The 14,570-nt window shown below is 44.2% G+C and overlaps 1 protein-coding gene across 5 annotated transcripts in view; it reads right to left on the reverse strand.

The window, feature by feature from the left end:
• Positions 1–2,816: 2,816 nt before the first annotated feature.
• The window catches only part of STX2 (syntaxin 2), a 45,014-nt gene continuing 33,260 nt past the window's right edge, over positions 2,817–14,570 (reverse strand). Inside the window, exons 7-11 of one of the 5 annotated variants that reach the window (XM_067701231.1) lie at positions 12,753–12,826; positions 12,493–12,630; positions 10,255–10,365; positions 8,152–8,277; positions 2,817–5,000 (exon numbers count right to left, since the gene is read on the reverse strand). In XM_067701231.1, coding sequence (XP_067557332.1) covers positions 8,197–8,277; positions 10,255–10,365; positions 12,493–12,630; positions 12,753–12,826 — 404 coding nt within the window. In that variant the 3' untranslated portion in view covers positions 2,817–5,000; positions 8,152–8,196. Of the gene's footprint in view, positions 5,001–8,151; positions 8,278–10,254; positions 10,366–10,882; positions 10,912–10,981; positions 11,049–12,492; positions 12,631–12,752; positions 12,827–14,570 lie in introns of those variants that run through there. The other 4 variants (XM_067701232.1, XM_067701235.1, XM_067701236.1 and 1 more) reach the window with 4 other exon arrangements.

Consider the following 14,570-nt stretch of genomic DNA (forward strand, 5'->3'; position numbering starts at 1 on the left):
CATCAACAGAGGAATGGATAAAGATGTGTGTGTACACACACACACACACACACACACACACACACAATGGAATACTACTCAGCCATAAAAAAGAACAAAGTAATGCCATTTGTAGCAACATGGGTGCAACTAGAGACCATCATATTAAGTGAAGTGAGTCAGACAAATACATTTGTCATAATACTTATACATGGAATCTAAAATATGACACAAATGAACATATCTACAAAACAGAAACAGATTCACACACATAGAGAACAGACTTGTGGTTGCCAAGGGGGCGGGGGTGGGGGAGGGAAGGATTGGGAGTTTGGAATTAGCAGAGACAAACTAGTATATATAGAATGGATCAACAACAGGGTTCTACTGTAGAGCACAGGGAACTATGTTCAATAGCCTGCTATAACCCAAACTGGAAAAGAATATTTGAAAAAGTGGACATTTATGTGTAACCGCATCACTTTGCTGCATAGCAGAAATTAACACAACACTGTAAATCAACTAGACTTCAATTAAAAATATATACATCGCCTGCCATTTCAGTAAACAGTGAATGTTGGCCACTCTCAAGCCATCACCACTGTGGCCGCCCTGACTGGGCACCCTGAGGGGATTCAGGATGGAGAAAAGCAGCACACTGGCCCTAGACAGCTACGGTGCACATCCAAGGTATCACTTCAATGAGCCCAGACTCCTGCATCTCCCATACACAGAAAAGCACTAAAATCATTACGCTGAGATGTGTCTGTTTTTGTGATTAGCAGCAATCTCCTGATGTTCGACTACTTGTTTTGTTTTTTGATTTTTTCCAACAAAAACTCCTATACATCCTGGCTACTCCCCGACCTCTTTGGAGCGGCCCCTCGGAGCGATCTGAGAGGCCGTACCCCGGGCTTACAGCCTCAATAAAGACACCAAATAAAACATCTCCACTTTTAGGTTGTGCATTTTTTTGCAGTCGACAGAGGTCACAGGCCCGCCGGCTGAACCTGCCGACCCACTGCCCTCGCTCGCCCGGACCACGCTGCCTTTTCTGGAACTTACCCCTTTCTCACAGGCCGGCCCTTAACCGTTTTCCTGGTTTAGAAACCTGCTCGTTCAAGGGAGGCAAGACCGGAAATGATGACCGGATGTTGCCCGAGCGGCAGACGAAACGACGGCCGTCTACGGCCGTAGACGTACGTACACGGCGTCCTCTCCGGAGGCGTAGGTGCGTCTTCAGCCCGCCGGCAGCTCGGACGCGGGGCGCCTCCGCAGAGCGCGCCGTCCCGTCCACACCACACCCTGCGTCCAGTCTTAAGCAAGGCGGGCCCCGGCGCTGGAGGAAGCAACATATGTGCGGCGTGCGCTGCGCTCTGGAAACCAGGCGGAGACGCCCCCAGGCCTTGCTCGGCTGCCCTCCAGAGGCCGGGCTTCGCCCTCGTCTCCCTCTGGAGTCCGTTCTCCCTGAGGCTCACCGTCATGGCCCAGGGAAACGTGCTGCGTGTTAGCTGAAACAGTAGCCTCAGTTGTCACAGGGGTTCTCGCCAAGCACACGAGTCACAGCCAGGAGAAGATGCAGACTGACCCCCGGCCTGCCCCCCGACCCTGACCCCTGAACCCCCGGGGGCCCGGCCCCCTGACCTGGGGGTGCCACCCTTTAAACCTGTGGAAGGATGTGGGCTTCGTTTTAGGGAAGAAATTAACAACAATTCGTTGGAAGAGGTCCCAGAAAGGACGCGGCCGCTGGTTGACTCGCAAGCCGGCCCCCGCCCCGGCCCCGGATGTCCGCTCCACCCTCCGGGGCCACCGTCGACAGAGCAGGTGTGGAGACCCTGGCGCGGCGTGGGTGCCCGAACCCTGGGAAGGCGTGTCTCTCTGAGCTCTGAGATGCGGCTGGCGGGCAGTGACCTTGCCCCGCAGTGCCCCAGACAAAGCCTCCAAGGGAAGCTGAACGGCCACCTCCCACCCGGAGGGGCTGCTTCCCCGCCCTCTGGGTACCTTTCCACCCGGAAATGCCCAAGGGTGCGAACCCGAAAACTCCATTCAGGCGATAAGCTTCGTATTCTTGAAGAAGCATAGACAAAGGCACTAAATTACTGAATGTGCACATCAAGACTGCAGCTTGAAATTCCCTGCGAAGTAGAGGAAAAGGCAGTTACAGGTCACGTGTCAGGGTCCCCCTCCATGGACTGATGTGCTCCAGGACTAGCTTATTTGTCTTTTTTTTTTTTTTTTTTTTTTTTTTTGCGGTACGCGGGCCTCTCACTGTTGTGGCCTCTCCCGTTGCAGAGCACAGGCTCCGGACGCGCAGGCTCAGCGGCCATGGCTCACGGGCCCAGCCGCCCCGCGGCACGTGGGATCCTCCCGGACCGGGGCACGAACCCGCGTCCCCTGCATCGGCCGGCGGACTCTCACCCACCGCGCCACCAGGGAAGCCCCTCTTTCTTTTTTTATATTCTGGATTTTGAACATCACTTTCCAGCATGGTTAGAATTCAGTGAGGGTTATGGATTAAGGAAATTCCACCTAATAAAAACTAAAAGAGGATTAAGGAAGGTATAGAGGCTAAATAACTCAGAATATGGGGGGAGGGGGTCGCCCTGTTAATAAATGTTCATGAGAACCTGTCAAACTGGCAGAAGCATTCAAAGTCAAAACCCCTGGATTGGCAGTTGTTAATAGCAAGAATTCAGGTGGGTTCCTTAGTATGTCCTGCTGATATCTGAGACACGAACCACAGAAGCTTGTAATAATAACAACAGTAATAAATAAAACAATCAAAAACACCTAAAATTATTAACTCACATTATATCATTACACATAATGGCCAGAGGTGATTTTCATAGTAGAATTTATTAATGGATATGCAATAAAATATCTCCCCAAAAATCTTTACAGAAATGAACACGAGGCAGAAAGTAAATATTTCTTTTTTGGTTCTCTGAGATTTTTTTTAATGTAAACATGAAATATTTGAAGAAATGATAAAAAGTAACAAATGAACCTGTATGTGTATTTTTAAAAATCTCATTTCAAATAGGTACATGAGGCTTAGACATACAAAATGTGTTACCTGATGGATGACTTAAACACCTAAGTACAAATCAAAAAGCACTTCCATATCTTCAACTAGAAAACACAGATTCAGTAAGTACTTCAAATCCAGAAAGAATGTCTTGAAAAAATACAGTAAGAATTATTATGAGAGGTGGGGACTAAAAAGACTTAACTTGAAGGGAACAGTGGGACACAGGGGGAGCACAAAGTTCCTCCGCACAGGGACATAATCATACAGACAAATGTTTGGATGTACAAAAGTTACATTAATACAAGCATGATCTCTAGAAATTTAAATATCCTTCAGGACAAGTCACACCTTCAACTTAAGCACAAATCAGGGAGCGTGTCCCACTGACAGGCTTTTTAAAGATTTAAGAAATATATATGCTAGAGCCAGGATACTCCTATAGGAATTCGGACTACACAGTGATGACCAGCAAGTAAATAAAATGCATAAATACAGACTTAAGCCTAAGCTAAGCAGTTAGATGTATAAAGTATGAATGAGTGAAATTCATAATTGTACTGAATAAGGAACACAGTTTCTAAACGGTCCAATATAATTCACACTTAACAGTTTGCAGTCAAGAGTATCTATATCAGTTTTCAAGCCAACGTTAAATACAGTCTTGTGCTTACACAATCGCGTACAGAAGTAATAAGAGTTAACTATATTCTGAGTATCCTTCACATGTTCATTTAAAATTTTGACGAGATGCTATCTTATAGATGTCCATTCACTAGTAAGATTTCATACATTTTACAGTCTAAAAATAAAGCATATTATACTAAAAATAATGAGTAATAAAAATGTTAATTATCAAAGATTCCTGTAAACTTTGGGAATTAACTTTTAAAGTTTAGCAGAAGAGTAGGTACTGAACAAGAACATTTAGGTGATCTGTACAACGGCTGAAATTTAAAAGAATTACGTAATGTCTGGGAATAATCCCCTTGAGTTTAAAATTTGGTTTTATCACCATCTTAAATTGAGACTTTATCAGTGTTAAACAGGGAATCACAAACCTTATTTTGTAATGAGTAAAAGAAGAGACCATTGTCTTTACAGTGCAGTAACTAATTTATTATCTTGGGTAATGACACAGCTGAAGTGGAGCTGAGTACAATAATCGAGCTTTTCCCGCAGGGTGTTGGGCGCATTTAAACCTTATAAATCAATTTTAACAGAAGGCACTGCAAAGGCTTTTGGGGGAACCTTGCAACCAATGTCCTCTAGGCCGATGGCAAACTTTGTAAACAACTGTGCAAAAATGGCTCTAATATCATGAACCTTCCTATTTCTTTTAAAAGGCAATAGTTAATATATAAAATTGGAGTAAATTAAGATGTTAATATATTAAACAATTTATAAACATTTAAAATTATAGATATCTTACAAAACAGCTCTGTGATAATAAAAATAATTTTTGCAAACATAAACACAAACACAGTACAAAAACGTCTCAATCAGCATGTTAGCTGGGAGAGGGAAGAAAGTCTTAGACCTCACATCTAAGAGCTTCATAACATAAGACATTCCTAATTAAACCTCACATACATTTTTAACACTGAAATATAAAAAAAACTGAAAATTTCAATAATTCCTTATTTTAAGGCCATTGAAACCAGTTTCACATTGTTGATTTTTCGTGGTGTGTTACGTAGAGTCCGAGGATGTCTGGGTTAACTCATCACATCCATTCCGCTTTTCTCACCAAACAATACATTCTGTTGCGTTTTCTCCTTGAATTCACTAATAAAAAGTCAGCACTCAATGCCACGTGTCACAATGTCTAGGATTCATTCATGAAATGGGAGGAGGCTCATTTGCTGCAGATGTGGTCTGACTCCAAGGATAAACGGCTCTTGGGACATGGTTGCTATGACAATGTTGTTGCCAGGATAATTCCAAGGATCACAAGCAAAATAACTACGCAAATAATAATGAACATCATTTTCTGCAAGATAAAGAAAAACATGTATTAATTTGCAAGATATCAAAGGAAAGAAATCACTAACGTCATTTTCTAACAAAAGTCTCCTGGAATTTGAGATGTTTAAAATACAAGCCCATCAACAAGAACGAACCCCTACAGGTCATAGAAAAGGGAGGGGTGGGGAAGGAAAGTTCCAGAGGCAAAGCACTAAGTTATAGACACATGTATATTAAATGAATTTAATAACTTAAAATACGTATTATTAAGACAACAACTATTTACTCCTGGAGGTAAAAGGCAATGTCTACTTGACACCATGTGGGGTCTTCATGAACACGTTCTATTGATCACAAGAAAATCCCAAACAGTTATTTCTTGGATGCGTTGTACATCTTTTTAAAACTTTAAATGGATTTATTTCTCACTTGCTGAAAAAAATCTTATTTATACCTTTTTTTACATTGAGGTGTGATACAAGGAAGAAATCAACAAGCCATTAACTCGGTCTCCTGCTGCATCTGGGGCCCAGAGCAAGGCAATATTAACAGTAACTTTTTGCTGTCTATTAACAAGCCCTCGCACAGCTGAAAAGCTAAACAACCTTTGGCTTAAGAAATCTAGCCTCTCCGGGAAGCCCGTCTGGCCTGCGGGAGAACAGGAGGAATTCACGAAGATGAAAGGCACACCACGCTGTCTGGCTTCCAGTTCTCTTTGTAAACAGCAGAGATTCATCATTTTAAATTACAGTTACCGAACTCATGGCACACTTTCATCTGAGAAATCACAGCTGCTCAAACCGGCCAGCTCTTCATCGGTATTAGCCTGCCAAGAGCGCCATCGATTACTGCATGAAGGGGAGCACGGCCGGGCCCCTCGGTAAACCTTCACGTCCATTATGCAGAACCCCGGGACCACTGCCTTCAGGACATCACGCCCTCAAACTTCCTGTTGCTTGTTAACGTTATGGCATTTCCTGGAAAGCGAGGACGTGGTCCCGACCATGTTCGCATCGTCCTCACGTGTCTCTCGGGGAGCCTCTCTCAGCACCTTTCTAGACACACCTTTTTCCTTCAGCCTATCACCCCTCCTTTCCCACTGGCATCGCCCTTCAGCTCCAGAACCTGCTCCACATGCCCCTGTCAACCTCACTGCCCCCAACCACCTTAGAGAACCAGGAGACTCTGACTCTCACTGCCGAGTCTCTGGGTAGCACGTAAGTGCGTGCTTGCTTCCACATCTGGCAGAGGTGCTCTCCTGACTTCCACGATAGCTGAGCTCCTGCACTCTCAATGCCATAGATTTAATGACCATTCTTGCCCAATAACCTGCTCACAACTCAAGCCAAATGCCTGGACTTCTCCTTGGTGGCCCACGCACACCCCTGGGAGTCAAGCCACCACCTACTACACGTAAATCCTGGGCCACGTGTCCTCTTGGCAGTGTCGTTGGATAGAAAACCGGGCACCCTGGCCTCGCTGCAGGGCTCCAGGGAGTAGGATTCCCTCCACACAGGCCTACAGGCCCCGAGGAGGGCTGTGCCGAACTACCTGCTGCAAGAATAGTTTTTCGAAAGTATAATTAAAGACACCAACCACTGCGTTTGTGTTAAAAAAAAAAAAAAAAAAAACCTGTTGGTGTGCTCTCTGATGTGCTTCTTATTAATGAGCGTTGTTTTGTGTTCATTCGTGCTTAAAGGCATGAAGGTACACCACCGGGCCAGGCCCAGGGCACACAGCAAAGCCCAAGGCTCCCAGGGAACCCTGCTGGGAGGAGCCTGCCCTCGTTCCACCGCATCACCACAGCATCCAATCTAAAATTAAGTTTATCTTTAGTGGAAGCGCATCCCACTAGCCATATTATGGCCACTAGGAAAAGCTAAGAAAATACATAGTTCATAAAAAATTATAAAAATAGTTTTTAAATACCATCATTATTAATGAAGGGAAATCACATATACCACTTGTTCAGCAGACGTAATAGGAAAGCATGGAAGGATACATGAACATCCTGCCTGATGAAAACAGAGAGCCTTCCTTCCTTCCGCCTTCTGAAAAAGTGGATCGCTAAAAAACTCCACATCCCAGAGCTTCTAACGGGAACTACCTCGAGTGCAAGGTGGTGGCTCATGTGAACGCTGGGACAGTAACTGCAAGGGCCCCTCGCCTGTGGCGGGTCCTCAGTGCACAGATGCTCACACTGAGAAACTCCTCGTCTTCTCTTTAAGAAAGTGCCAAGTGTCTACCAAGCCAGCAGTTGCTTTCACGATAAAATAATGAATTCATCGAGGACCACTTGTCACAATCTAGATATAATTTTAATCACAATGATCACGCCAAACAAACGTTTTAAGATAAATAACTGGTATGTCCAAATTTAATACACCAGGCAGCATTCTAACTTAAGAGTTAATGCAAGAAGGATGATTCCAAATGCATAAAAAAAACGGAGGAAAAACACAAAATCTACTGAAGTTTGGAGAGGGGTGATACTCACACAGAAAACAAAAATAAAGATACTCTAAATAAAGAACTGAATATCTTCTGTATTCCGAATCCTTAAGAATTAACAGGCATGCTCACTCAGCACAAGGTTTCTCTTTAATGCGGCCACATTTACAACAACCTAGACGCTGACAAATGGAAACAAGGGAGACGAAGTCTTTCAATTCCACTGAGTGTTCTTCACAGCTCTCGTTCCATTCCCTCTAATTCCACAGTAAAATGATGAGTAAATAAATAGAGTTCACAGAGCAACTTTCGGCTGTTGCACTTATTGAAGAGTTAAAACTTAAGAGATAAATTAAACATTACAGTTTAGTTTTTTAATTGAGAATTAATCCTCACTGCTAAGGTTATTCCACTAATGAAGGGCTCCTTTAAGAAGGAAGCATCCTCCCGGACCAAAAACAGAAGACTGGAGAGTCAGGGGCTGCCGCCTGCGCCGCCGTCACATTTAGTAACAGAGGCAAACCCAGCCGAGGCTTCGAAACCACCAGGGAGACGACCCTGGTTTAGAAGTGCACGGCCGCCCGGCCTAAGCTGGCTCTCGGCACAGAAGTCAGGCAAACGCTCCGCTGGCAGCCTCTCATTGCTTTCCAGTAGTTGTTAATTGGGCAAAGTACCACCATTAGCTAACTGGGCGAGTGAACAAGCAGATTAGTTGAGTTACTTACTGCCGCGCCGGCAGGGAGGCATGCACGCTGACATCAGCCACCACATCACGTGCCAACTGATAAGCCAATAATTAGAGCAACCACAGCCACCAGAACTAGTGACACAGCAACAATTATCCACTTTTTCTGTCAAAGAAAAGCAAGCCGATTACATCGTGGTTAATTCCACACCGCCGTGTTAGAGGACATCATTCATTTAAAATCAAAGACTCTATTGGAATTCGTTTTAAAATCTAAGTTATGGGACATCGATTAATTCTGCTTGACAACTTTCAGTTCTCATAAAGACGGGTTTTTAATTTAATGAGGTCAGACTACTTGGAGATAAACTGTTATAGAACTCGAAATACTAGGTTTCATCAATGAGAAAGCTGCATGACCACATTCTTTCAGTAAATTTCTGATGGACTGAGACATACAGCTGATTTTTTTTCACGTATACAGAGCTATGTAGCCAGGTCAGTGAACTCAGAAATCAGTTATCTATGTAATAAGCCCCTACACTCTTTTCTTTCTTGTTTGTTTGTTACTGGCCGTTAAGTCCTTCACTGCCCCTGCCACGCCGTGTAAAACAAACCATACTCCACTAGGGCCGTCTGGTCTCTCAGGGGCTAACTCAGCTGCCCCGGGAATGGAACCAGGACACCAGGAGAGGGGAGGGACGGCCAACATCTCAACAACCACGCATCTAACAGCAGAGGGAGAAGCTGAGCAAGCTGTGTGTGGTTTCAGATGCCAGGCCTTGAGTCAGAGAGATGGTAATAATTTTTGAAACAAAACATCACGTTCTGACCAGTGGCCACTCCAGGTAGCGCACTGCTCCCAGCCACCTGCCAGAACGAGGCTTGCTCTGCCGGTTCAGGATAAGACGTATCCCCCGACCACCTTTTATCTCTGTAAAACCAGGGAACTTCTCATGGAAATTTTCGTTGGACTGACGTGCTGTTTAGGTCATGGAGAAAGGAAGGGAACTGCCCTTTTTTAATGATTTTTTTTAAGTGAAAGTCCATTTCGTGCCTGGACCAGCCAAAGCACTTCACACGCGGACCTCATCACCTCACTTTACTTTAAAGGTCAATATTTCAAAAGGTGGTAACACAGAATGATGTAAGAAACCATGCCTTACGTCTCAGAGATAATTAACACTCAGATATTCCTAAGAAAAAGCAGGGTGCGATGCTTTGCAGGCTGACATTAAAGCCCAGACGTGCATCTTATTTGAGAACGTCCATGGGCCATTGTTACGGGTAAATCCGCGCTCAGAATCTGACTATGTTTCCTGAACATTTTGAAACTCCCTCTTTACAAGGAGTTTTTGAAACTCCCTTTTTTGCCATCACATTGGAAACCTCCCCTGACTGGCACTGAGACAGCCGTCTCCCAGCAGGTGGGAGGGTGACAGGCCCTGAAAGCACGGGTTTGGTGCTTCGTGTTGCTCCTTTCCACACTGGAGAGAAAGGGACCAAGAAGTAATGGGTGAGGTCACACAGTGAGACACACAGTTTTCCAGTCCCTGAATCAGAACTTAATTCTGTGGTTTCGCTGTTTTCTTAGAAGAGCTTTCACTCACACACGACACACGTTAAGATTCAGATAAAGATACTAAAACTCGTTTACAAAGCTTCAACGCGAGTGCTATGTAACGTCTTTGGTTCACGGTCTCAAATAATTCTCTTCTTTCCTCCAAACCGAAGGATTAGCAAATAACGTAAACAAACAATAAAGTGCTCACTGCGTAAGATGTGTAACCAATGGTTTTTAGAACTTCCAGTCCCATGAGTTTCGTTATGTCCCTCCACATAATGGCCCAAGACACAGAGAACTCTGGAATTGGAACCCATGCAACTGAGAAAAGCAGAGAAACCGACTTCGGCTGCAAAGGGTTTTCATTACTTAAAACCAACAGGGTTCACAGTCAACATAACGTATCTGATAAACTTCAAACGTTTTAGCAAAAAGAATTATTTCAGTATTCAAATGAAACATTAATGTAAGAAGTTTTCATTTCTTGGAATACCTGTTAAGTGGGCTTGCATCGATGTACGCACACTCAAAACCAAATCCAGAGAAAAACGCACTTTAATTCTTAAGGACCAAACTCACCCTTCTTGCTTTGCTTTGATATTTAATAGCTTTTTTCGTTTCTTCTTTAGCATGTTCTACATAGTCTGTGGCATTCATAACGTTTTTTTCTATGTTGTTGATCATTTCACCCTTAAAACAGAAAGTTTCAAACTTAGGAGATACTTTCAAATGACTTAATTGTGTATCTTAAGACAGCCACAGAGCAGCGGTAAAGTTTCCACAGGAACATAACGTGCGTGTAATGGACACCGAATTTTTTTTCACATTTACGAAAAGATGAGACCATTATAAATGTACAATATGCAGAATAATCAAAATCCAACTTATACTATAAAAAGAACTAAAAGGGATGGGCAACAATGCTGATAACTGAAGGCATATCATGTAGACTTTGAGATATGCTTTAACATGAGAACACTCTTTAAAGATGGGCGCAGTGAACGGGAGGAGGCTAGCTTTAGGCTAAGCGAATATTTACTATTATGCACGTACATACGGTGGACGAAGAATGACATCTTTTCTAATGGGTAGAAGATTGCTGCAATTTCTTCAAAATACAGTAACCTCAGAATAGCTTACGGTGGCCACTAAGCTGACTAAATTAATGAGGTGCATCCAGTGAAATGTGGGGTGACAGACACATTACCTGGTCTTCTGTCCACCGGCAGACACAATCTGCAGCAGTGAGTGGTAAAGCATTGAAGAATGACGCAGTTAACTTACTCATTCACACATGTACACTTACTAGTAAGCTTTGATTAAACGCACATGTTGAATTAGACGAGCCAATATAACGCGGCACTAACAGACTTCTAAAAGGAAACAACGGAACAAAGCTAAGAACACATCGATTTTTCTAATGGCAACTAATGCATCTGACATCGAACAATCCTAATTAAAAGTCCAAGGCGCTCTAAAATCTTTAGTAATAACAAAACGAATCACTGATTGTCTTATTGTCTAACTGGTTTCCTTCCTGAAAACAAGAAGCTGGTGGCAGCCAGACTCCCAGCTCTCCCCCTTCTGCGCAGTGAGTGGCGCACCGGCCCTCCCAGCAGAAGGGGTGAGCTTGCCCCGTCCCCGCCCTACACTGCAAGTGCACCGCACTGCAGCTCTGCACACATTTTTATGACAAGGTTCCTCAAAGTAAACACTGTTCTTCAAATGTTAGTGGCGACGTGGAGGATGAACCTGGCACCTGGACGGACTTCCCAGTGATCCTTACATAACCCAGGCAATGAGAAATAGGCCAGTTAGACTCGAACCTTCTTAGAGGACACAAGAGATCCTGAAACCAGCCTCCGCGGGAGCGAGGACGTGAGTGTGACGTGAATCCTAAGATGACTTGGTACGAATGCTCCCGCTTCACGGGGTGGTCAGCTGATCTCAATGGCCCACTGATCAGTGAGTGACCGAGGGCGAGCCTCGCGCGCTTGCAAAGTCACGGAGGACCTCATTCAGCATCACGAGAGGAAGCGCAAGCACAGCCACAAACCTAACTGGAACCACCGGCTTGTGCTTCACACTGAATTTTCTGTTTTCAAAAATCTGTATCAACTTCCTCAGTTCCTCACAGGGTCTCCTCACACCCCCGTCACCCCGTGCCGGTGGTACTAGACACCGCGTAGCAAGTATAAGCTTCTAGTTACGTCACAGTGTATCCCCTTTGGGGCTTATTCTTTCATACATCTCTCCCAATTGTTACTCTAGTATATGGTCCTTACAGAAAACTTGAAAATACATATATTTTAGAGAAGAAGACTAAAATTCCCATAGCCCCACTGTTATTATAGTGCTTGGTATATTTCTTTCCTTCTGTGAGTACTGTTTCATGCAGCTGAGTTCATGCCATATATACATACACACAGGAGTAGAAGGGCGTGTGTTGTGTACATATTCACGTTTATACATACACGTGTAAGGTTTAGCATCTCCCTCTTATGTCAACTTGAAATTCTGGCACATAACGTTTATGTATTTCATTAAAAGTCCTCCATGAACAAAGACGATGTTGCCTGTGGCTGCCTAACAGGCTGTCCTACGGACACACCACACACAACTTAAGTAAACCAGTCCCCCACTGTGGAAAGCTGAAGCTGTTTACAGCGTTTCAGTCTCACGTGGCAATAACACTACAACTGCTGAATTACGAGACCGCATCCAGAATACTGGCTTTCTCAGGTATACTGGAATCAAACGTAAGATTTTACAGAAAACAGCTCTCTGTCTCGGAAAAGCAGAGACGTGTGTGACTACCTGAGTCTCAACGAGCACGGCCATGTCCACGAACAGCTCGTGCAGCTCTCGGATGCTGGTCTCCAGCCTCATAATGTCTTTATGACGCGACTCAATTTCATTGAGAGCCTGTCTAGTAATCTGTGAATCCGATATAATCTTTGAAAAACAAAAACAGAAGAGAAATACTAATGAACTTACGATTGCTCTGGAAGTTAAAGAAAAAAAATCATCTGTATGTATACAAACACACAAGGCCACAAAGCCACCTGCATACTCACGTCCGACGTGAAAATGGAGGGATTCCCACTTTCCAGCATCTCTTCTAGTTCATCATCAGTGGTAGTTTTTCCAGCTAAAATATTAACAATTAAAAACTCCATTCAGAATGCAGCAATATTTAAAAATGACTTTTGCACCCATAAGTTAGCAACTAAAATCTGAGTTGTTAATATTTTCAACCAATGTTTTTCTAACCTCTCCAATGTATTTTCTTAGGCAAATATTAACGATGAGAGAAATTAACATAAGCCTAAGAAGTAGGAAGAACTGGAAAACACTCATGAAAAATCTTATAATTGGAATGACTAATAAAATCCAATTTTAGTCTGAATAAGGAACAACTATAAAAACGAAACTGATAATACATTCTGGCGTATCAGTTTTCCTACAAGTTTAACTCTGGCTTATAGGAAAAGGGGGTAAGCTAGATCCAGCATATGTTAAATGCACATAATAAAGACTGCAAAATTAGCATCAGAGGCTCTAATACTTTCTGTAGTTTGGGCGTTAATACTTTTTCCTTGAGTTAAGTGTAGTAATGCTGTGTATGAACAGGTTCACAGAAGTTTGGAAAAACCCACTTGAAACATCATCATAATTAAAATATCAGTTAATGTGAATATTCACAGCAGCATTATTCATAATCACCAAAAAGTGGAAACAACCCAAATGTCCATCACCTCATGGATGGATAAACAATGTTAATGTGGTCCATCCACACAATGGAACGTGATGCAGCCGTAAAAAAGGGACAAAACACTGGCGTTTGCTGGAGTGTGGTTGAACCTTGAAAAAACTGTGCTAAGTGAAAGAGACCAGTCACAAGAGACCATATGTTGTATGAGTCCATTCATGTGGATGCCCAAAATGGGCAAAATTACAGAGACAGGAGAATAAGCTGGCAGTAGCCTGGGGCTCAGGGGAGAAATGGGAAGTGCCCAACAACGGGCAGCAAGCTTCCTTCTGGAGTGATTAAAACGGTCTAAAATTGATTGTGCTAATATACTAAAAACCACTGCACTGTACAATTTGAGTATCATTCACATGGTACAGCAACTATATCTCAATAAAGATGTTAAAATGTCATTATTTATTTTGGGGGGCTGCGTTGGGTCTTCGTTGCTGCGTGTGGGCTTTCTCTAGTTGCAGCGAGCGGGAGCCACTCTTTATTGAGGTGCGCGGGCTTCTCATCACGGTGAGAAGGCGTGTGGGCTCAGTATTTGCGGCACGCAGGCTCAGTAGTTGTGGCTCGCGGGCTCTAGAGCGCAGGCTCAGCAGTTGTGGCACACGGGCTTAGCTGCTCCGCGGCATGTGGGATCTTCCTGGACCAGGGCTCAAACCCGTGTCCCCTGCATTGGCAGGCGGATTCTTAACCACTGCGCCACCAGGGAGGTCCTAAAATGTCATTTAATGAGGTTCACGTTTCCGGCTGCTCCCCCCTCCCCATGCCGTGGGAGACGCAGAGCAGCCCCAGTGGAAGGTGCACCCACAGGGGGCTTGTGTCACAGCTGAGGAACCCTGACCTTCCATAGTGGGGGGTAAGCAAGGCTGCCTAACCTTTATTCAGCAAGCAAACTGCCTTCCGCCCAGAGGGAACCACGAGCCGCATCTTCTAAGGCTGCCTGTTACACAGACAGACACCCGCGGGAGAAAGCCTGGAGCAAAAAGGCAGCGAGTGTCTGCTCACCAGACATGCAGAACCGCGAGACCCACAGGGAACTGTCCCCTGAGATGGGGCAGGAAAGGTTGGGGGACACAAAAAATACAGGAAGAAGTGACGGTTGAGAGTCTTCCAGGTCTCATTAACGCTCTACAAG

Source organism: Pseudorca crassidens, chromosome 12, assembly GCF_039906515.1.
Source record: "Pseudorca crassidens isolate mPseCra1 chromosome 12, mPseCra1.hap1, whole genome shotgun sequence".
NCBI classification, from domain to species: Eukaryota; Metazoa; Chordata; class Mammalia; order Artiodactyla; family Delphinidae; genus Pseudorca; species Pseudorca crassidens.